This window comes from Lycorma delicatula, chromosome 2 (assembly GCF_047948215.1).
Source record: "Lycorma delicatula isolate Av1 chromosome 2, ASM4794821v1, whole genome shotgun sequence".
NCBI lineage: Eukaryota > Metazoa > Arthropoda > Insecta > Hemiptera > Fulgoridae > Lycorma > Lycorma delicatula.
Window position 1 is genome coordinate 57,861,720 of NC_134456.1, and position 25,730 is coordinate 57,887,449.

Here is a 25,730-nt window from a genome sequence, read left to right on the forward strand (position 1 = left end):
TAAACAACATTTGGAGACACTTCATAGTGATTAAGTTAACAAACCCTGAGAATTCTTCAAATTAAAATTAAAATCATATGAAAAGCAAACATCATTTTTAAAAAAACTTTGTCTGTGAATGAAAAAGCTTTACTTGCCTCTTACAAAGTTTCATATAAAATAGCCAGATGTAAAAAGTCTCACACCATTGGTGAAGAGTTTATTTTGCTAGCTGCAACTGAGATTGTAGAAACTGTCTTTGGAGATAATTTTGCCAAACAATTGCAGTCCTTACCTCTGTCAAATGATATTGTTTACCTGTCGAATTGGTGCTGTAGCTAAAGATGTGCAGCATCATATTTTCAGGAAGTTGTGTGGCAAATTGTTTTCAAATCAGCTTGATGAGGCAACAGATAGCAATAAAGATGTTCATTTCATTGGCAATGTTCGATTTTGTGATTGTATGTTAGCAGTAGAACTACTTTTCTCCAAACTAATAGAACTCAAAGCAAATATAGAGTGGAAAAATTACATCAGAATATGCACCGTAGATGCTTGTTCAATGTCTGGAAGATTCCAAAGTATACAAGCACATGTGAAACAAATCTCCATAGTGTGTCTGGACACACTGCATGATCCACAGACAAGCTCTGGCTTCCAAAGAAATGAGTCCTGATCTGAACATTGTGCCAATGACGGTTGTAACCATAATAGATTATATAAAAATGAGACACCTAAAATCAAGAATCTTTTCTGCAATTTGTTAAGACATGGGTGCAGTACATTCAGCGTTACTATTTTATTGTGAGCCAAGTTGGTATCGCATAGAAAATTTTTACAATGTGTTTATTCAGAGATTAAATCGCCATCTTTCTAAAAAGGGAAAAGTGGCTGGAAGCTGAGCAGTTTCGAGTTTGTTTATTTGTGATGGAATTGAGCTACTTGGTTGACATTTTCAAGAAATTAGTTACCTTGAATCTTCAACTCTAACGAGCAAACACACATATGTCGGATAAACGTGATAAAGTTAATGCTTTTTGTAGAAAATTGGAATTGTGGAGCAGAAATTTAAAGAAAAAAAACCTAGAAATGTTTGCAAACGTGGATGAATGTGTTACAACTTACAAGGCTGAAGAACAAGTGAAAGTTGTTTTTGTAACTATTGAAAACCATTTAGCCATGCTACCACAAGTTACAAGTGGACAGCGATCCATTTCAAAATACTGCTGAAGGGCTCAACTGCCAAAGAAATCTACATAGACTCCATGGAAAGAGGCAAAATAAAAAAAAACTTAGTAAATCAATCTTTGAATTTTGGGCAGGATGATGAGTTTTCTGCACTGAAAACAACAGGATTTCGTATACTATTATCATTTTCAACATCCTACGTTTGCAAAACCAAATTTTCTGCAGTGGCTGTTTTGAAGACAAAATATAGATTTCAGCAAAATATAAACCTTCCTAAAAAACTTTACTTTGCAGGACAGGTCCATGGGAGTCACTAATAATTATTAAACTTGTTTTTAATTTGGTATTGATAAGTTATTAAATACATTGTGGAGTACTGATACAATCCTATTTATAAGTATTATATCAGTGTAAATGTGTATTTTATTGTTTATTATCTCAGAATGTATTTTGTTTTGCTTTCCTTTCAGTAAATTAATACATTTTTTTAATGTTTTCTTTTTGATATGCTCACGCCTACTACCTAGGGGGGTGTGCCCCACAGTGTTGAGAAACACTGCTTTACATAATTTGTATGACTCAAAACACATTTTACAACATTGTCAATCATGTAAGTTTTTCATCAATACAAGTAGAATGAAATGATTTTTTAATACAAACCGTTTTGTACAGGCAAACATATTTTAATAATAATAATGTTTAATATATTGCTGCAGTATCCCAACTGATTAAAAACAAGACCAGACCCAACACTGTTGTTTGATGTCATCTGAAAATATTGCACTTTAACAAAAATTTATACATTGCATACTACAAAATATTATTACAAGGCGTTATGACCTGTAATCCTCTCCTTCAAACTGATAGACTGATTCCGTGGGTGCATCCATTGTAAAATTCCTTAAAGATGATTCATCACCCAAAGATTCTAATTTCTGTTTCATTTCTTCAGTCTGAAAATACAGACACAACAACATATTTACACTAGTATTTAAAGCAAAATAAGTTTTTTTATCATAATAAACTCAAAACATCTTAAGTTGTATTTAAAATCAAAAAGTAATCCATAAAAACTTAATCTATAACTCAAATGAATGACAAATAAAGCTCCAGATTAATATGAACACAGCAATTACACCTGCCTTTTAATTTCTACATAACAACAATGCAGAACTAGTCTAGTACAGACTGCAGCACAGCAAGAAGCATAAGTTCAGTAGAAACGCAGTTTGTATTTCTACAAGTATATATTATCAAATATATATATAATACATAAATAATTAATATGTAATTAACTTTACATACAATAAATCTTTTATTACAATTTTAATCCTTATGCGATGACTGGTTGATCACTGTTACTTTCAAGCAGAATGTTTTTACAAACAAATCTATACAAGTATGTAAAATACTCTTTTCTGTAGTTTGAATCTAAAAAATGTTATGCAACTGAAATAAACCTCAGATAAATAATAAAAGCTGAACACAATTAAATGCATCTGATTACCTACATAGGCCCAAATTTTAATTAATTTTTGCCACATAATTTTATTAAAGCTTGCAAAAATCAACTTTTTTTCCATAATGTTATATCATATTGGAAGTTTTTCAATACTATTTTTAAAAAGTCCTGAAATGTTGTACCTAATTTTTAAAGAATCTATGTGTTTAACCAATATATGTGTAGTTGCATTGTTCACAAAATTTACTTGATTATCTTTTAGGTATTTAGTTACATAGTTAATAATTTAATTGCATAAGATTAAACCATTTTATCAAATGTTTACTTTTTAAAATTAACTAATTTTTTAATTACAAAACAAAATATTAATTTCCTTTATTTGGCTAAATAATTAAATGCCACTGGAAATTCTGATGATTGGCCACATAATAAGAAATTCAAACAGATGAAAAACCCAATGAATTTTTATGCAGATTCAGTAAATTACTGATAATTCTTTTTAATGTATTGTTAACATTCTGAATATATACAGATGTCAAACAAAATTTCTAACTTAAATTTTCTGATAAAGCCTGGTTTTACCTAGACAAATTGAAAATTTTCTATATTAATTCTCATGTAAACCTGCTGTCTTTTAAAAGAAAAAAAATATATATATATATATATATTCTGAAACCTCTTGTCAATATTCAGTGTTTCAAGTCATGGTACAAGGGTTATTTTTTTTTCATGGTCCGATTGGTCGCGAAATAAAAACCCGCGCAAAAATTGGATGAACCTTTGCGCATATGTGTTGCGCAGCATCTCTAGTATGGCCTTCAATCACGCCGCGTCACTTCGTTTAGTTCTGAACACGCAGCTAGCACGTAAACATGTCTACTAGCATCTCCCGCCAAGTGTGAAGTGCATGCGGTAATTCAATTTCTTCAGGCCGAGGGGTGTAATGTAGCTGAAATTCATTGGCGAATAAGTAATGTGAACGGTGAAACTTCAATGAGTTCCTGCAAAGTGCAGGAAGTTTAAAACAAGACGTACAGATGTTCATGATGCAAGCGATCAGGGAAGGAAGCGAGTGTCAACCGATGATCTCATTGAACAAGTGGATGAGGCAATTTGAGAAAATCGTTAGTTCACAATTTCTGTATTAAGTGATTCGTTTCCTGAAATTTCAAGGTCAGCTCTCTATACCATTGTGAGTGAGAGACTTCAGTATCGCAAACTGTGTGCGAGATGTGTTCCCAAAATGCTGTCCAACCATCACAAAACAATGGGAGTGGATGCCTCCCTGACGTTTCTCCCCAGCGCTACCACAATGAAGGAGAAGAGTTTTTGAACAAAATTGTCACAGGGGACGAGACATGGGTCCATTTTGAAACTGAAGAAACAAAAGAACAATCCAAACAGTGGTTGCATTCTCATTCTCCCAGTAAACCAAAGAAGTTCAAGCAAACCTTCTCCAACAGAAAGTGTATGGCTACTGTGTTTGGGACCGGAATGGAGTTTTCTTGGTGGAATTCATGGAACGTGGCATGACCATTACTGCATGACTCTTCAACAGCTACGAAGGGCAATTCAGAATAAGCAGAGAGGAATGTTGTCATCAGGCATTGTCTTTCTTCATGACAATGCTTGGTCGCACACTGCAGCTGTAACAAAGAACCTCCTGCAAACTTTTCGTTGGGAAGTGTTTGATCACCCACCATACAGCCCGGAATTGGCTCCATCCAATTTTCACTCTTTGTCCACATGAAACGCTGGCTAGGAGGACAACATTTTGGCAAAGACATTGAGCTGCCGACCAGCATAGAAACATGGCTAAAAATACAGGCAGCTCCGTTCTATGACAAGGGTATTGGAAAGTTGGTACCACACTACGACAAATGTCTAAATCGGAGTGGCGACTATGTAGAGAAATAGCATAACTAAGTAAGTACTTGTTACAAATAAAAAATTTTTTATTTTCACTGTGGTTTTAATTTTGTGACCAATCGGAACTTGAAAAAAAAAATAACCCTCGTATAAGTCATTTTATATAAAATTTAGAATATTTGGAAAAACATATTGATTTGAAATTTTTTTACATATTCAAGATTCCAGACCATCAGCACAGAGAAATAAACAGGGATAGTGCAACAGAAATTCAGCAAAAAGGCAGCCCAAAAACCAACTTACAATCTGAGGACTTGGTCCCAACACGGTTCTGTCCATCTGCATACCTCCTCAATTCCTTAAAATCTTTTTAAAACCCAGAAATATAAGATGTTGGTCATGATCTTCCTCACTTCTTAAAAAAAAAAAATATTTACGTATCTTTACATAAACTCCCAGACAAAAAATTGCAATTCCAAGTCCTTAAGAATTCCACATTCTTCCAGGTGTTAAAGCACATACTTTATCACAAAAAATCAATACTGCTTCCTATATGGCATATATTTCTGAACATTATTATAAAATTAAATCAAGAAAATAAATACATTAAACAGAGAAATGATTATTAAAATACTACTTACCTTTGCTTCACCCTTTTGTAAAATAGTATCAATATCTTCATCAGTAATTTCAGAATCTTTTGATGCAAACACATGATTCGCACCGTGCCGAATCATTTGCAGCATTTCATCCTTGTTCAGCGCACTTTTATTATCAATTAATCTTCCTGAAAGATGTACATGTTTATTGATACAGTACATTTAAAATAAAACGTAGTGAAAGTTCATTACATGACACAGTCATTACAACAAATTTAAAGCACATACAGAATTAATAATTATAATTTTGAAATTAACACACACCTTTAAGTACCACACTTGTTTGAAATAGGAAATAAGATGCAAAATTGTTCAAAACACAAAAAATGCATGGATATTATTGTATTTATGTTCTTTTAAAAGCCAAAAATGAAATCGTTTATGATTTGTTTTGGTTAATTTATATTTGGTTGATATAAAAGGATTGCAAAACTACTCTATGCTGAAAAAGTAAGCAGCTCTGTCACAGTATTTTAAAATCAATGATAGAATAAATTGTTGTATTACCAAAGAGCTGCATTTCAGTGGCATTAGTATGCTTATATACAATATTATACAGTGTGTCCATAAAATAATATTGGGGTTTTAAACAGTTAGAGCTTCAGAAAAAAAGCATTGTAGATATTTTTTTTTTGTTGTTTGTGGGCGAAAAACGCCCTGAGCGTTATCATCGCCCGGTAGATATTAATAAAAGGGTTATATTGTAGAGAGATGATCTATATGTTAAATGAAAGAGAAACACTCCAAGTTTCTTACCTGTTCAGCAGATTTTGATGTGTGCTACCTCAGTTCCCCTGCAGACATCAAAACCATATTCAGTTTCTTACCACCCAGCATGATAGAAGTAACATCTTCAGTGATCCTTTCTTTTAAATGGTGCAGATTTTGAATTCGAACAGAATAAACTTGTGTTTTTACATAAACCCAAAAATATAAATCCAAGGGGTTAAGGTCTGAAGACCGTGGGAGCCAGGCAATCCACCCTTCTTGTTCGAAGATGTTTTGTTAAGAAAATCCTACACGATTGTGGCATGGGGAGGAGCTCCATTCAACTGAAAATAGAATTCTCCGGTACTTGGGGCACTGCATACCCTTCTAACATATCTAGGAAGATGTTCCCCATTATTGTTTTTTTAGCAAAAAAAGAAGGGACCAATAACTCTGTCTCATCCAGTAGCACACCACACATTCACTTTATCACTGTCACTATTATCAGCAACATGCTGACGCTAAATAATGACATACAGAAGTTCAGTCAGTACCACATATATGAATATTATGTCGAAGTACTTATCCAGAAACATGAAATGTAGCTTCATCATTAAAAATAACTTGTTTAAAAAAATCATCATCCTGCACTAACCTATACAGATTGTCTACAGCAAAATCAAATTGTTTAACTTTGTTCTGTAAATAAAGTTGTTTAAGTTGTGACATCTGAATTTTGTACGCAGTGAAATATAACCATAATGAAAATGCGCAAGAAATTTGGTTGCACTACTTCAATTGTTTCATCATACACTGATGGCCATCCTGCATGTTTGCTTCAGTAGGCTGCCTGTTTCTTTGAGCGAGTTGTTTATCCATTGTCGAATGTTATTTGCTTGCGGGAGGGGTCTTCATTGTACAAATTACAGTATTCAAGCCTAACACATGTAACCGACTCAAACATAGCAAGCCACTACACAATGAACCTTCATTTGCACAGTATGATGACTAACGTACATGTGCTGCTTGGATGTACTGTAAACACAATGCCCATACGTCAGCTTTTGCACACATATACTTGGAGTGTTTCTCTTTCATTTAACATACAATTCATCTCTCTACAATGCTTTGTTCTGAAACTATAACAATTTAAAAGCCCACTATTATTTTATGGACACACTGCATTTGGTTCATGATGAAATTAACAAAAAACAATTCATTCCTTACTCGAAATTTGGTTTTATACGTGAAATAGTAAATATTTATTTTTAGTGGATGCCTTTCATGTACAGAGTATGTGTAGTTAAATCCTCTAGACTAATTATTCATTTATTTACCTTTTTTGAGTATATATACCATACTACAGCAGTATCTTCCCTTTTTTTGTCACTGTACATATGATTTATCTATTTACCGTCTAATAAAATCAGTTATAGTTTCGTTATACTTAACCTTAAACTTGTTAATTCTTGAACCCAAGGAAAAATCTCTTTCACTATATTAATACTGATTTTAAATCAATATTACACAAAAATCTAAATCTACATCTACCACTACATAATACTTAAACAACTGAATACAAAATTATTACCAGGGGCTGCTTCAGTAGTAATTGCACATTACTACTCACAGGTCACAACAGTGGCCTAGTTTCATGATCAGTTATGTGCAAAAAGTGATAGCCATTGAATTTAGAGTACTTATTTAATGTGTAAGCACATTTATTGGTGGATGCAGTATATGTGTATCACAGCATTTTTTTTTTTTTTAAGTAACAGCAAAATAGAAAAATTATTACCTTGTTGAATCACAAGCTTGTCAAGTCGTAACTTGATTTCTGCTTTTTCTACAATTTTTTCTTCAACTGTATTCTCAGTAATTAATCTAAAAACTCGTACTTGTTTTTTCTGGCCAATTCTGTGTGCTCTGTCCTGTAATGCAAAAGAAATACATTTAAAAATATCAAAATCATATAACTACTTATTCTGATGTCAAAAAGAATCACACAAACACCACTTTTTTAACCTTAAAAAAATTCTATTGGATTAAGTGACTAATGGAAATCACATGTCTACATACAAATAAATCTACACAAAAGAATGGTAAACATTTAGAGCAAATATTATTGTAATTGTAAGACATTAAAAAGTAATTCTGTCAAAAATTACAACATTAAGAAGACAGAAGACAAAGACAATACTTTCAGTAAATTTACTCTCTGCCAACCTCCATAAGTAAAAATAAACTAACCAATATGTAAGAACTGTTTCAACCACTTGCAATTTAGTGGTCTTTTCATACTCATAATTTTATATTATTCAGCAGAACTTTTATTGAATGAATGTTTTTATACAAGAAAAGTAGATTTATTTTTTGCTGACTGCAAGTAATAAACAATGAGTTATATCAGTCGCAAGAACAAATATTACAAAATCTTACACCTACAAAATATCAGATATAAAATAAACAAAAGGAAAGAAAGCAGACTCCTAAAATGACAGTTTTTTTTAATATGTCTATTCCCCTGGGCCGGTCTGACTGGTTGGTATTACGCCTCCCAGGGGAGTGTCTGCTATACTCTAACGAGCCTTCCGGCCTACCGGATGTATGTCCGACATGGCAGGTCGGCTTACCGGACAGATCTTTTGAGTACTTATTTTATTTTTGCCCTCTTTTCTGACACCACGCCATACCATGATTTGTCTTGATGTGGTGTCGGGTCTTTTCTCTTTTATCTAATTCAATTTTACAATTATTCCCCTAACCTAAATTCCCATGGAGTCCCCAGTGGATCCTTGAAGCCGGCACACCTCAGCATGCCAACCCTCACCACTGCGGCTGTCCGCCCTTCCCTATCACTATCCCTAAAAACGTAGTGTCCTCTCATCCGCATCCTTCTGTAATGTAACCCCCCCTCGCGAAGTCCGCCACCTTCCTCCAATTATTCTCGTTGACCATCATATATCTAAATACTTCTATGGGGCTTTTCCCATCACTTCCTGAGGTGGCCCCGAGTGTTCTCCATTTACCACACTCAAAAAAGGTATGTTTGGCACTGTCTTCTATCCCACAATACATGCAGCCCGGTTCCGGCCTTCTTCCAATTCTACACAGGTACTCATTAAAATTTCCATGACCTGTAAAGAAGTGAGTAAGGTAGAAGTCGACCTCTCCGAATCTTCTATCCAACCATCTAAATAAATCTGGGATTAGATCCTTTGTTCGTTTGGCGGTCCCCTGCACTCTCCATCTATTTCACCAGCTCGTCCTTAATCTATTTTTTGTTTCTTGTACCTCTATCCCCTGCATCCTCTCTACCCTACTCAATGCCATTAAGTCTATAGGGGGGACCCCAGACAGAACACATAGCGCCTCATATGAGACTGTTCTGTAGGCTGAGACCACCCCCAGCAACAGACTCCTATGCACCCCAGTAAGTCTGCGAAGATTTCTCTTTATTTCCACCAAAGACCACCAAACTGGCACCGCGTACAATGTTGATGATACCACTGTAGATGCGATAACTCTCCTCTTTGATGGCCTAGGAGCTCTCTTATTAGACATAATGACATTAAGGCTCTTTGTCATTATCTCTGCTTAATTACATACATTTATGATATGTTGCGTAAAACGACAGCTTTTATCTAGGGTAATGCCCAAATATTTAACTGAATGGGCTTCTGCTATTGCCTGTCCATTTAAAGTAATGAGCGGAGATTCTAATTGTCTTTTCCCTGTAAACATTAAGAATCTGCTTTTATCCATAGCTATCTCTAAACCACGTTCTGCTACCCAACTGCTGATTATCCCTAATGTTATATTCGCTTTCTCCTGAACCTTATTGATACGTTTACCCTCTACAGTAATCGCCAAATCATCGGCGTAAGCCAACACCTGCACTCCACATGGATACCTCATTTGTAATATCCCATCAAACGCCAGGACCCATAATAAAGGACCCAATATTGAGCCTGTGGCACCCCGCCATACAAATCAAATCTTAATATCTCTTCCTGTGCTTCCACCTGACACCTTCTGTCTGAAAGGTACTCCCTAATTTGTCTTTGTAGATATGGACTTATATTCTTCTGAGCCATAGCTTCAATAATTGATGACCATCTAATGGTCCCAAATGCATTTTTAATATCTAATGTGATGGATGAACAAGGGAATATGCCTCGTCCTCCAAGTTCCTCTCCTTGTCTCTAGTGCCCAATCTATTACTTTTTGTATTGCATGTATTGTGGATCGTCCCTTCCAGAAACCGAACTGATTATTGCTAATACCTACACCCTCCTTCACTTCCCTGATGATGCGGCTGGCCAACATTTTTTCCACTACCTTCCCCAAGGTATTAAGGAGGCTAAGTGGTCTGTAAGATATATCTCCATTTTCCTTTGGACCCTACTGAAGGAACACAATTCTGGCTTCTTTCCAGCACGCCGGGAAATTTCTATTCTCCAGGCCCTGACTGGTAATCTCCAGCATTTCCCATGGGACTCTCCTAACTAGACCCTTTAGGAGCCCCGCAGGAATCCCGTCCAATCTGGGGCTCTTTTTATTCCCAAGATGCCCGACCGCTGCATTTAATTCTCCAAGCGTGAACCTCCTGCTGTCACAATTAATGATTCCCTCTATCACCTCTTCTGTACAAGGAAATAACTCGCTAATTTCCTGTTCCACTTGCGATTTACTTAAAATAGGCAGGCGACTGCCAAATCTCTTTGTAATTATTTTATACGCCTGCCCCCAGGGGTCGTTATCTAATTCCTCACACAATACCCGCCAGCAATTTCTCTTTGCTGTCCTAATAGCCCTATTTAATGATCGTCTATCTTCAATATATACAAAGACCGCTGCCTCATATTCTTGTCCACCTGTTATCCTGAGTCGTTGTTTCTTTCTACTGAGGTCTTATCTCTTAGGGTCTCTATTTGCTTTGACCACCAATATGTTGAGCTTCTCTTTCTTCTCCTACTCTCCTCCCTTTCCATCTCTTGTTTGACTACATTGGTCAGCGCCAGCGGTGTTAATTCAGACATATTTATGAGCCTTGTGGATGTCCTACTAACTATTCTTTCTATCTCTTCTGTCGTAAACTTCCGGGGTAACGGTCTTTCTACAGTAGCAAACATCGGATCATCAATACAAATTCTGGTCGCTAAATGATCACTGGCGACTTCGTGAGGTAATACTCGCCAGTCCCATTGCTCCCCTCTCCACCTGCTGTCCAGGATTGTAAGGTCCAGAACCGACGAGTGCCCTCTCGCCTGATAGGTGGGGGTACTGTCATTGACACAATGACCGCCAATAGAGCTCATAGTGTCTGTCAATATTTCACCTCTTCTATTTGTGTAAGCACACCCTATAGCCACTGATTTACAGTTAAAATCCCCCAGGAGTATGAATTTCTTCCTATTTCTAGTAGTTATTCTTTGTATGGTATCCATGCATCTCGCAAATTCACTCAACTCACAATTAGGTGAAATATATACTGCAATTAAGAGTACAGAGTCGGATTCGATTGCCACTATCCCTTTCGATCTCGCCGTATTCCTTCAGGCTATTCTCCCACTGATATCACTACTATAACCACTTCTGTATCGGCTATCCAGCCCGCTCTTGCTGCTACATAAATGTTGGGTTCTGTAACCAACAAATCTATCCACTGTGACACCGACAGTTCACTGACCAAATCACATGACATAAAACTCCGATTAGTATTAACTAGGAGAGCCCTAAGCATTTTGATTTTTTAAACATGCCCAAGCCCCTGTTCGGTGATCCTGGCTCCCGCAGTTAAGACAGCTACTGTGCTCTCTACAATCCGCAATTTTGTGACCTTTGCCTCCACAATTGAAGCAAAGGTTCAATCTATCTGGGCCGTTACACTCATTCCTGCAATGTCCCGTGCTCCAACATCTAAAACACCTTTCTTGATCTTCTCGTATATACGCCCTACAATTGACCCATCCTATCTTTATTCTTTGGTCAATCAATCTGCATGCTGCTCTGTAGGACGTGACTACCGTAGCATTCTGTGTTTCACCTTACCCTGGTCTTATGGATGTAATTTTAACCTCTTCACCATCCCGTCCTATTCATTACTGCTGCCAGTATCTCCTGTTCCGAAGTATCCATTTCAATGTCCCTTATGTGCACTATTGTTCTTCTACCTGCTCTAGTTTTTAAGTCTACTCCCAGATCCGCGGCTTTATTCCTGAGCGTACTAGTAAAATCTGCTGCACTTTGAGCCCCCTGAATGCGGACATGTAACTCCTCATTCCTACCTTATCTGAGGGATATAAAATCATTGGCCTCGTCGCTATTTACTGCAGATTTCATTGTTTTGAGCAGCTCAGCATACGACTTATCCACTGCTTTTACTATCACTGTGCGGCTCTCCTCCGCAGATGGAGTGACCTTCTTTATTGCCGCTTGTCCCGGCCTTAACTGTCTTGCTTGTGTACTGCATGGAGCATCAATACTCTAACTGGCTCCACCTGGTCTTTTGTTATATGTGACAATGCCTTTTTGGTATAATTACCAATGCTTCCAGCCGGCAGTAAAAATGCAGCCCCCGGTGATTGTTGTAAAACCTTCTTAATTGCCTTCAGAATGATGTTCATATTTATTTTCTCCGCTGCTCTTGAATCATAGTATATTTTATATTTACTTCTTCTGACTTCAACCGTTTCTTCTCCAATAATGGAAATTTCACCCTTTAATATATCGCTCGCCTTATACTTTAAACGACTACCTTCACTATCTTCTGATCTATTGATTTTTGCTAAGTCATTAATACTACAAGTATCTCCCGCTTCCGCAGGAACTTCTGTGATGTTTAAAATTCTTTCTCGCAATGTATTTGGTCATTTCCTCGGTAAGAGCTCTATTAATTCTATGTCTGACAAATCTTCAGACAATACTGCCTCTATGTCCACCTCCATAGCCACTGTCTGTCTGCGTAGCCTGAGTGACTGAGACCAATGGGGGCGACATTTCCATGAACAACTTCAACCCCAAGTATATTTTTTTCAATTCCTGCTCATGTTTGTTAATATACTTGGATAGCCCGGCTCCCATATGTTGCTTAAGGGAGACCATGACCGATCCCAACTGATAGGTCAGGCTCCCCAAACTTCCAGGCGAAGGTTCCTCTTCTTCTGATTAACCCTGACGTGCTATTTTTTCCCCTTTACCTCTTCGACCTGGACGCCTTCGAAAAACTACCACTTTGGGAGGCCATATCTTCCGTCGGGAGTGAGCCTTGGCGATGCATTATAGCTAGTTACACTCTGGCGACAATTCCTTTTCCAACGAGTACCCACACCACTATTTTAGGGATTCCAAAATGGGGGCCCCAAAAAAATTTTGGCTGTAGGTAAAATGTATTATGTCAAAAACTATTGAAAAAAATTTGGGGGGGTCAGGGGATAGGAAATTTTATGATTCGGATAGATATGTTGAAATTTTTGGAATTGGAGCTATAGGGAAAAGTTACAGTTCTGAAACTGGAACCCCTATAACACTCCGTTTGACTTAGAATATTTCACTACTTAAGATTTATTATATGAAAATAAATCTAAGTCCTTGTTTACTTCTGAATATGACGTAACTGACAAGCCAAAGCTTGTCAGTATAACTTAGAATATTTTACTATAACTTATATAATATATAACCTTACAATAACTTATTCACTTAAAAAATGTTAAGTTTAACTCACTCCGTTATATTGTATTGTAAAGACAATAGTTATTTATCCATTCCAAACACAATACAACCCACCAAAACCAGAGAAAATAATAAAAAATTTCACTTTTCACTTGAAAAATATTTAACTATAAAAACAAATAACTTAAGAAATCCATAAACAAATCACATAAAATTTTATAATTTAGTCCGTTATCCAATCCTCAATGTTTCCCGACATACAGTTCCGTTAATATATGCAATAAACCACTAAAAAATACAATAAGCTCGTAATAAATGCTAAGTTATAAATTTATATTTCTTTGATTATAAAATATTTTTTTGCAACTTAAGAAATATGTATAAGTCAAAAAAAGATCAAATATATACATACCATTGCTTGAAGATCCATTTGCGGATTCCAATCAGAATCATACAGTATTACAACATCAGCAGTGGCTAAATTAATACCCAAACCACCAGCTCTGGTTGAAAGCATAAATATAAATTTTTCACTATTATCTGCATTATATTCATTGATCTGTCTTTGCCGATCTTCATGGGGTGTTTGACCATCCAATCTACAATACTGAACAATAAAAAAATTATATAATATTTTAATTAAAAATATTTTGCATAATCAAGAAATTATAATACACTAACAAATTCAGAAATAAATGTCAAATTCATAATTAATTTGGAGATAAATATTTGATAGAAAATTAGTTTATTTCAGTGACATAATTAGCACTCATCTACTAACAAAAATGTAAACAATATTTTCTACTAAACCTCTAATAATATATAAAACAGACTACCTAGATTATATTCAGAAACAAATTAAAAGAAAAAAGTATCGTCAATTTAATACAATGTTCAACCAATATGGAAAAAAAATCTTTGGATGAATTAATCTCAAAATAATCAAGAGAAAGATTTTTATTTAATAGAATAATTGAAAAGTTTCATAAAAAATTGTTTTCAATAAGATAAAAACAAAACTTACTAATTAATTTTATGATGCCATCAGTGTACCCAATTCTGATAAATAAAACACAAACATAAAATTCAGTTAAATTTCTAAATTTCACTCACAATAATCACATATTTTACAAAATTTGGTGATTTTGTCAAAAACTCGAAATAATGGGCACAACATAGAACATACAATTATAAATACCGGTTTTTTCCAGTAACATTCATTTGGAGCTCTGTACCTCCAAATGACCTGCCCATCACCATTCAATTTCACATGACTTGTTCAACACCAGTATTTGAAAGATTCTTTACAAGAATTTGCAGTATAACCATATCAAAAAAAAATTACAATGAAATTGTAATCTGTATGGTAAGAGTCTTGCAGATATCATTTCTTCCGCTCAAAAAACAAAAATTTCTGTTATATAAATAAAACTGTTTTTAACAAAACGATACTGATATCAAAAAAGATAAGAATACATTTCTATGATCAAAAATCTATTTAGAATTTTCTTTAAAAAAAAATATATATTAAATATATGTAATAGATAATAGATATACAACAATAGATAATAAACAATGTTTAAGCGTTCCATATTGAAAAAAAATGTTATAAAACTCTTACCGGCCCGATTTCATTTATTAAACAATAAATAATCATAAGAATTGTATTATTTCTTTAAATGTGATATGTATTTTACATATAAATGAAATCGAGCTGATAAAAGTTTTGTAATAAATTTTTCTTTTTTTTACTTACAATATTTTTCCTTTTTTAATAAAACCAGTAAAGTTTAATTAAAACCTTTATGATCGAAAATCCGTGATGTAATATTGTACTTATTACTTTGTAAGTGTAACCCCTCGATTTTTATTGTTAAATTCGATTTTACCAATAGAATTTATTTCTGTTTTATTTACTCCTTTTTTAATAAAATTAATATATTCTCTTGTAAACTAATACTTTTATTATTTTTTTTTGGAGAAGTGACGGGAATTAAAAAAATTGTTTCATTTTCAGTACTTTCTTTTATATAATAACATTTACTATTATATTAAAACAAGGTGTAGTATATTTTCTTTTAAATTTTATTATTTCAATTACATTATCAAGTTTTTGTACGTTACCTGGTACTATCAAGTACTGCTATATAGCGGTGCAATTCATAAAGATACATTAAAAAAATGTATAAAATGACATATAGAGTCCCGCAGTTCATTAAATTGGAAAAAGAATACGTTATCCAACAGAATTCGAGGTATTTTTGAAAGTATTCTTTATTATAAATCTAACTGAACTGAAATATAATGTTTTCGCACTTATTTATTTTTTCCATTTTCATTTCATTTTTAGGTTAGGTCATGTTTAGAACTGTAAATGTAGTTGGTTAACTTCGTCGCCTTTTACTGATGAAGTTCAAAGAACTCCATGATACAATTGAAGTAGTGCAGGCATTAAATGACACTGAGTGAATCATATGACTTTTTGTTGCCAAATTTTCAATTTTATTAACATTAATTTAGATGTTAATCACAAATGCTAATGAGTGATGAATAAAATTGTATGAATTTACTATCACGCTAAAAATACCATAACTTATGAATTTTCCATTATTTTAACAAGTTCAACGATTTTAAGTGTTTTTAATAAGCATAGTGGCAGATATCACTGTCAATTTTTATTTTACATTAAATAGGATAAACTACTTTTTTATGACTATAAAAATAACTGGATTATTTTCATGAATCTAGTTCTAACATAGTGTCTGTATGAAGACTATAAATCAGTAATAAGGGGTTTTTATTGTTTGTTATTTGTTGTTTATTTTTTACCATTAAATATACATAAGTATACTTGCAGGTGATTTTTATTGAAGTATTACATTTTATTTAAGGAAGTGTGGCTTTAAGGAAGTTTATAAATGTTTGTTTTAAAAAACAGTTTAAGTGTGTGTGTGTGTGTGTGTGTGTGTTACCCACCAAAATGTAAAACTCATGTCATCTGCACTAAAAATGATATTTTATAATAAAATTCCCTTTCAACCATGGTATGTGATACAGAAAATGAAATGTGCATTCTGTCACAGTGTGAAAAATGTCCAGGCACTAATGAAGTACACAGATTACTGCAAGAGAGCTGAGATGATTTTGATTCTGAAATTATCTTCAAACAGTGGGTTTCTGTTGACCGTTATGAACTAAGTACTCAAATTCTTTCATTTCAAGAGTACTTAGATAAACTTACAGAAAATTTATATAATCTAAAAAGGCATCATTTTGTTCAAAGAAACAAGCTAATTCTTCAACATTAAAAAGGAAAATTTGCTGGAGGGTGAATATATTGTAATGGGAGACTTCTCTCAAAATTTTCCTTCTGTGATATAGGATGAAGTCCAGTCATATCACTGGTCAAAAACTTATGCCACAGTACATCCACTTCTCATATATTTAAAAAAAAAAAGGAAAATTACAAAGCCAAAGCTACTGTGTAATTAGTAAGTAGCTGAAGAACAATACTAGAAGCTAGAAGCATCATTCTTCTGCTTCCAAAAACCAAGTTTTAAATAAAGTAAAAACACTGTTACTACAGGTTAAACAATTTTTTTTATTTTCCTGATGACTCCTCAGCCTAGTATAACAAAAAAAATTCATAAATTTGTGCTACTATCAGTAAGATTTTGTAATTGAAGCTGAATGGCATTTTTTGCCTCACGCCATGGAAAAGGACCATGTGATGGCGTTGGTGGAACTGTAAAAAGGGCTGTGACTAAAGTAAGCCTTCAAAGGGCAGTCAACAATCAAACTGTTACACCTTCTGAAATGTACAATTATTGCAAAGACAATATTAAAAATATAACATTTATTTTCTGCTCTAATAAAGATGAAGAGACTGAAGAATATCTCAGTTCTCGTTATCAGGTAATCACAACAGTCCCAGAAACAAGAACCTTTCACAGTTATGTTCCAGCAAGTCAGAAATGTATTCTGGAGATCAGAAATGTAGTCCGGGCGATCTCTGAATCAGAAATATTTACATTAATATCAGTACACAAGGATATTAGTGTTTCTAATTGCTTTATAGGTTTACCAAAACCAAAATGTAAAATTTATGTATGCTGCGTATACAATGGCAAGTGGTGGTTAAGTGAAGTCATTGAAGTCAAAATACATGAAAATGAAGAGGAATATTGAATACACTTTTCCATTCGCAGGGTCCTGGTACTTCATTCAAGAAATCATTGATAATCAAACATGGGTTCAACTGGAAAATATTTTAAATATTCTCACGCCTTCAGAGCTTCTTCTATCACCTAATGGAAGAGGACACAACATTACACCAAACATGAATGAGGACTTACCAGTTTTACTCAATAAAAAAATGGCAGGAGCACTAAGTTATGTTAGTTAAGTTTATCAAAGTGAATTGAACAACTTGTTAATGTATTTGAATTATCATTTTGTAATTATTATTATCATTCTATAATTGACTATTATATCATTTTATAATTGACTATTTATTAATTATCAATTTATTCATTCTAATGAGTTTAGTTGTAATTTTTATAATCTTAAAAAAAATAAGCGTGTATTTTTGGATATATTGTTTACAGTTAGAAGGAACAGCGTTTCTTAGCGGTTTTGTTGGCTTCATTACTCGTCAGCCCCTTTGAGTAAAAAAATAAATTTTATATGGTTTTAAAGTACATAAAAAGTACTTACTTCTGTAAACATTTCAGATTTTTGCTATCTGTCCCACATGTGGTTTCTGGGCCCCAAAAATGAGACATATTCAAAATCTTACAATTTGATGGCCATTTATTTTAATGAAGGACAATTGGTAACAGTCCAATTTTTTTTTATAATTACTACTAGTACCTAAGAGTTAAAAGATAAAAAAAGCCTGTTACTCTAAGCCATTCATAAATTATTTTGGGCCTACAATTAAATAAAAAAAACAAATTTGTAAACATAGCTTCAGTAAACATTACAAGATTTGGTTATGTAACAAAATGTATTTTGAGTTAAGATGAAGTTCCATCTTTATTCTTTCCAAAAAGCCCTTTTTGACCCTCTGTATGATGTAAAATAAGAATGCTACAGCTCATGGAGTGACAAAAATGGCTGTTTTTACCTGTTGGCAAGTTATAAAATACTCTATTATTCAAAAAAACATTTTTTTAAAAACATAAAAAATATTTTTTGTCCACAAGGTGGGTGTTATATACCAAATATCATCAAAATCAAAAATAGTAATCCACTGATCATTTGTTGAATTAAAATAGAATAAACCAGTATGGAATATTGTGTACAATGGGGTTCTTGGGGCAGATCTCCCTGCAGGGGTCACCATGGCAGCCTTCGCTGATGACCTCGCGATGCTTATTACGGCAGTCACAAGTGGAAGTGGCCGATAAGGTACGAGTATCTACAAGTACGGTACAAAATTACTGGAGAAGGGGCTCAGATTGAGTCCAAAAAAGACTGGGGCAGTAGCACTGATGGGGGAGGAGAAGGTTCTCCCCATTAGATCTTTGAGTGGGAGAACATCAGGCAGATAGTCATCAAGGAGACAATTAAGTACTTGGGAATAAGGATGGACACATGAAGATCATTCACAAGGCATGTCAGGTAGGTTGGCATATGCGCCAAGAAAACAGTTAAAATAGTCTTAATAGATTGATGGGAACTGTGACGAGGCCAACAACTTCAAATTGACATTACTTTTGTATAGTACACCGGCATGGCAGAGGGAAATACAGGTGGGGTGGAATTGCAGGTTGTTAGAGGGGATGCAACGCTGCATAACACTATTGGGTAGCAACCGCGTATAACTTGGTTTCAGCACATGCAGTGATTGTGATGGTTGGGTTGGTACCATTGAGACAATTAGCAGACCACAGGGAAAGGGTTCATGAGGGTAAGGACAGTCACAACTTATTGCAGATGATGGAAAACTGGCAATCCAGATGGGATGCCTCCCATAAAAGCCGGTAGAACTACAGACTTATCCCACGAGTTACGCCATGGTACGACGCCACTTCCCCTTCTATAACTATAGCACTAGATGGGAAAGTAAAAAAATCATAAAATCTTTAAACTCACTTTCTTGTTGTGTTGGTTCATCCATTTTACTACATAAAAATGATACTGTAAAAAATGAAACATTCTAGTCTCAATTTTTACTGTTCACCTACTGATGGAGTTGGCTCAATAAATTTATATTCTTCAAATAAGTCTTCCTCAATATATATACATGGTTAAGGAATCATATACATAAGTTTTTAACCGTGATCATTGATCTGGTAATCAATTATTGAGTTTTAAGTAATCATCAGCATAATAAGAAACAGACATTCTGATTAATCCAAGGAATGTATTTTGTTTTACTGTTACATGAATGAATATTTTCTTACTATTTTGGGAAGCACCTTTAAAATAAAAAAAGGTTCAAAACTTTTAAAATCTATAATAAAAAATGTTTTACAGATAAGCTTTTTGTAAAAGCAAACAAAACAAGAAAAGATGTATTAAAGTAATTGATGGATTAAATGACTAAAATCTCACTGTGCCACAATAAATGGAAAATAAGGGCACATTAAAATGATAATAGAGTATTACAAATAAAATAAATGCCAATTGGCATGAATGTTTAAACTGATTCTTATATATCACATAAATTAAACAATGAGGGCAGTTGATTTTAATGTAAACATCTAGTTTTTATACACTACAGGATAACTATATAAGGACAAGGTCTACCATGGGAATTAGTGAGCTGGTGACTTTAATCAAATTAAAGGACCAAATGCCAAGGTCTACGCCACATTTAACAAACTGTTGCTATAGATTTTATGGATGTAGTTTTCACTTGGCTAGTAAAAAACGGCAAAAGAGGTAAAATAAATAACTTAATTACAGAAAACTGCATGAATTTACTTACACTATGACCTCGCCAGAAACAGTAATCCTCCAAAATATCCATCATTCTAGTCATCTGACTAAAAATAAGTACACGTGAACCTTGAACTTTTAGTTTTGGTAGAAGTTTGTCTAAAATTACCATTTTACCACAATTGTACACCTAAAAACAAACAAGCAAATTCAATGATGAAATTCAGTTACAGTACATCACAAACAGAAAAAAAAAATGAAATCTAGGTTACAAATCAATTGGCAAAACAATAAGGTTCTTAGAAATCACAATTTTTTTATTATCTATGAATTCAGACAAATTTTTTTAAGGATATTCTGTAGTGGATTAATGAGAAAAATACAGGAGCGAAAGAAAGGTCTGTAGATCAATCACATATGTTGTTTTCAGTTATTCTAGTCACAAAAAAAAATTTCAGCAGTTCACTAAGTTGTCGTATGAATTAAGAGGGTCATTTAATAATATAATTAGAGATAAATGGCAAGGAAGAAAAACTATTAAAAAGAAGACGTGACTTGAAACTCAACATATTGCCACCTCTGACATATAAAATATCAGTTGGTCAAAAAGAATTTCCATTATTATAACCGCTATTGTTTTTTTCAAAATGTCTGTTCTACTCAAAATTTGTAATAATTTTTCTTTGTCAGTCTCTTTAATTACCGAACAACCCTCATAGTTCAATGAATTAAAATTAAATATTTTTATCAACAAAAGCTTCCTATGTAACAACTTAATAATAAATATTTGTGTTATACGTATATTACACTATGCTCTATATTATTTGAATGTATGGTTATAATCAGACACCATGCTGTTAATCATACCACTATTACTAATTTTCAAAACTAATATTATATTCTTTACCCTATAAAGCCTTCAAATTGAATTTTACCTTAATTTTGTCTATCTGTACATTTTTCCCTATGACTTCTACCATATCCTGCATCTTCTTAGATATTTGCTTTTACTAGTATTGATTCCATTACTTTCTTCTTAAATCTTTCTACTTCTCACTTTTATTAACTCACCTTACTTCAAAGTTTTCAGTTCTTTTTCCACTTAATACAATTCTTAAAACTTTCATCACCCATTGCTTATATTATATACAGACCCTCTCATATGAACACAGTATCATCAGAGGTAAATGTACTATTCATATGAAATACAACTGATTTGATTTACTGCTATAAATTCACAGTTGATTAAATAATAAGATATATGTATTTACAATAGTAAAATTTAATGTTCTATTTTAAATTATTGAAATTAATAAAATTTAACTGAGCATTAAAAAAAGGCAAAACTGTCCATATCTGAGAACATAAAAAGCATAACAAATGTTGTGATAAACAAATTTCCAATTTCGCTTTTCAAAACAGCCAAAAGCTGGCTAGCAACGTACAAAATAATTCAGTTTTCATATAGAAAAAATATTGAATGAGAAAAAAATATATGCAGAGGCTGCAATCATAAAAAATAAAATGAAAATATTATCATAATAATCACATTATTAATGTCAATTACCAGACTAATTTAATATGAGTAATAATATGTGATTTTTAATGTAAAAAAAAAAACTACCAATGACAATAGTACAAAAGTAAGATCTAATTTTAGATGGAGGAAGACCAATTTTAGGTAACAGCAAAATTTATGCCAGTAGTCTGACTAGGTACAAGGGTGATACAAAAAGTAATGGACTGATTTTAGCAAGGAAATTTAAAGAACAGATGATTTTTTGGGGTGAAAAACATTTACATGTTATCATTACCCAGGAAACAAAGATAAAATACAAAAACAAAATTTAAAACAAAAAAAACTTAAGCTAGAAATTTAAAAACGAAAAATTAAACTAAAATATTAAAAAACAAAGGCAAAATAAAAAATTGTAAACTGAATATTAAACACAAAAACATACAACTACTATCATAGATAAAATTAAAAAAAAAAAGATATTCAAAAACTATATATATATATAACTCCGAGGAGTGAAAAGGGCTCCTTCCCGGATAACAAAAAAATGAAAAAAAAATCAAAATTTGTAACACTATTAAAAGGTATATAACACACTAATATTTCTAAAAATACCCAGTCCAAAATTTCTTATCGTTACCCAGGATTTGACAATGTTCCTGGGCAATTTAAATTTGTGATGAAAGGCCGCATATCGGATGCAATCCACAAGGATGTGGCATACAGACAAGCAGCAATTGCATTGTATGCGTACTGGTGGGTTTACTGCTGGTATCAGATAACTGTGAGTAGCTCTCGTATGTCCTATCCGTAATCAGCAGAGGATCACTTCCTCACGTAAGAGTTTTTCTGCATGAAGAGTCCCATGGCAACACAGAATCCTTAATGTGCCAGAGTTTGTTATCAATGGTAGCCATCCAGTCTGTGGATTTAGTAGTTCATTACCTGGAATTCCCACATGGCTAGGAATCCAACAGAAACTCACTTGCGTGTTGCGATGGTTCAACTCTGTTGCATTATAGATTTCAGTGACCATGGGATGTCCTACAGTAAAATTCTCCTAAAGCTTGGAGTGCAATACACAAGTAACTACAAATACGGATATTTCAATACTTAGCGTTAATGATATTCACAGCCTTATAATAGCAAATAGTTCAGCAGTAAGCACACTTATAACAGGTAAACTAATAATGTAAGTTCTATCATTAATAACAAATGCACAACCAATGGTATCATTCTGTTTTGATCCATCACTGTATACTACTGTATCATTGTTTATCTTGAAGAGAATATAGTGAAACATTTTCTGGAAAACAGTAGGTGGTGTTGATTCTTTATTGAAAATCGTAAGATCAAACATAAAATTTATAAGGTTAATTCCCCACAGAGAATATGAGCACATATATGTTGGAAAAGTAGGAGGTGTGTCAACACTAATAAGGTGCAGTAGATGTTGGATACAAACACCTACAAGTGCAGTACAATGTAGATGGTCCTCATACCTTTGTAAATTAGGATTCCCAAGGACCGAATTAAAAGCAAAGTGATTTGGCTGTCTTTTGAGATGGGCAAAGTAAGAAGCTAAAAGCTGGTCCCGTCTATCCCAAAGTGAAGGCTCACTGCAGTCAACAAGTAAGCTTGCACAACATGGCTCGACCTAAATGCACCTGTGGCATGCCAAACGAAAGCATGATGTACAGCATCTAGAATTTTAAGTTCAGTATGACACACTACAACTAAGCAACACAACCATAATCTAAACGGGAACGAATAAGAAATAATAAAATCATATCATACATGACCGATAGACTCCCCAACTGGTGTTGCTAAGGACTTACAGCATATCTAAAAGTTTGGAAAATTTTGCTTTTAATTCTTTGATATGTTTGACACAAGTAAGCCGGCTATCAAAAACTAAACCTAAAATCTTGACATCAGGCGAAATAGCAATAAGCTCTAAGCTCAGAAAAACTTGCAGAATAGAAGGGTCCCACAGCTGAGAAAAGACTACACATTTTGTTTTTTTCAGGTGAAAAGGTGTAGCTGGTAACCCTGAACCAAGCTGCAAGGCAAAATATAATGTTCAGTAGTAGTCTCTCTGCGGTGGCTGTTGGAAAGGTATGCAATATAAATAGCAAAATCATCAAAAAATAAGGAACAAAAGACTGGTGGCTGCACACATTTTGAAATATTGTTGATGGCTATAGAAAATAAGGTGGCACTTAAAACACTTCCTTGAGGTAGTCCAATCTCTAAGATGACACTACTAAATAGAGAATCTCCAACATGAACATGAAAAGTTCAGTCATTTAAGAAACCTCGGATAAATGCAAGCATGTTGCCCTTTACTCCCCATTCTTTGCAGATGTATAGAATATCATGTCGCCAGACATTATCGTACGCCTTTCTGATATCAAAGAAGATAGCAACCAGGCACTGGTGTAGTAGGAAAGTGTTTTGTATGGCTGTTTCCAATGACACTAAATGGTCAATGGAAGAATGACCTTGGCAGAAGCTGCATTGTTCTAAACATAGAGGGCCATGCCTCTCTAAGTACAATGTGAGCCTGTGGTTCACCATTCTCTCCATCACTTTGCATAAAACGTTTGTTGAAGAGATAAGCGGAAGCTTGAGGGGCTTCATTTGTATTTACTAGGTTTAAGTATTGGTACAATAATGGCTTCTGAACAGACCAAAGGGAAAACTTGTGAGGAGAATAGACTATTAAAAACAAACAATAGGTGTTTATAGCACCAAATTAGGAAGATGTGAGAGCATAATAGGATGAATGTTGTCAGGGCCAGGGGAGGTATCACACGAGTTTTTAAGTGCGTGTGACAACTCATTAAATGAAAATGGAGTGTTTAATTCACAGACTGAATCACCAATATTTAACGATAGAACTTCCATCTGTAATTTATACCTCTGAAATTTATTACTGTATGAAGAGGTCAGGGTGACCGAAAGGAAACAATCTGGCAAGTTACTTGCCGCTGCAGAGGGTGTTGTATGGAGTTCTCCTTCATGAAAGAGTCTGAGAATGGATTGTTTTTGCGATTCGCAGATTGTATGGATCCTTTTCCATACAGCAAATGTGGGAGTAGTGCGTGAGATGGTGTCCATGTGTTTCCTCCATGAGTTCCTCCAAGCGTCCAAGAATACTCGACGACATACTGCTCTAGTTTTACAATATAAATCTAAATGTTAATTTGTAGACCTGCAATTATATTTGTGCAGTGCCTGTTGTAAATTGCCAATAGCGTTTTGGCAATCATCATTCCATCAAGGAATGGAAAGACTCTTAGCTTTCCCAATGTTTGTGGGATATATCTATTAGCATTGTCAAGTATCAGAGATGTAAAAGAGGTAAGTTCATCAAGGGCGTCTGCACTATAATCATACTGTGATGGGAAGGCTTTATGGTAACCATTTCAATCTACCTTTTCAAAAATCCACCTTCGTGGCCTTTTATTTACCTTCCGGTCGAGACACCAATGGTTATAATAATTGGCCTGTGGTTACTGCCATGAAGGTCGTCACAAGTAGACCAATTAAAACGAGAGAGTAAATTAGGTGAACTTAAGGAGAGGTTGATGTTTGATAGTGTAGACAAGGACATGAATACTTATGACCTATCATTCAGTAGACAAAGGTCCAAGAGTCTTGTCTGACTCTGTTTACCATATTTTCCCGAGAGGAGTAGAAAGATCAGCCCCAGGAAATATAGTGGAAATTGAAGTCTCCTACTATTAACGACGGCATTGGGATTTGCATGATGAGATTTGAC

The 25,730-nt window shown here is 34.0% G+C and overlaps 1 protein-coding gene across 1 annotated transcript in view; it reads right to left on the reverse strand.

Annotated features, from left to right (window-relative positions):
• Window positions 1–25,730, reverse strand: part of Iswi (nucleosome-remodeling ATPase imitation SWI) — a 97,193-nt gene that overhangs the window by 36,334 nt on the left and 35,129 nt on the right. Inside the window, exons 10-14 of the mRNA XM_075355348.1 lie at window positions 20,477–20,617; window positions 13,952–14,146; window positions 7,664–7,796; window positions 5,140–5,285; window positions 2,008–2,120 (exon numbers count right to left, since the gene is read on the reverse strand). Of these exons, the coding sequence (XP_075211463.1) occupies window positions 2,008–2,120; window positions 5,140–5,285; window positions 7,664–7,796; window positions 13,952–14,146; window positions 20,477–20,617 (728 nt within the window). The remainder of the gene's footprint in view (window positions 1–2,007; window positions 2,121–5,139; window positions 5,286–7,663; window positions 7,797–13,951; window positions 14,147–20,476; window positions 20,618–25,730) is intronic.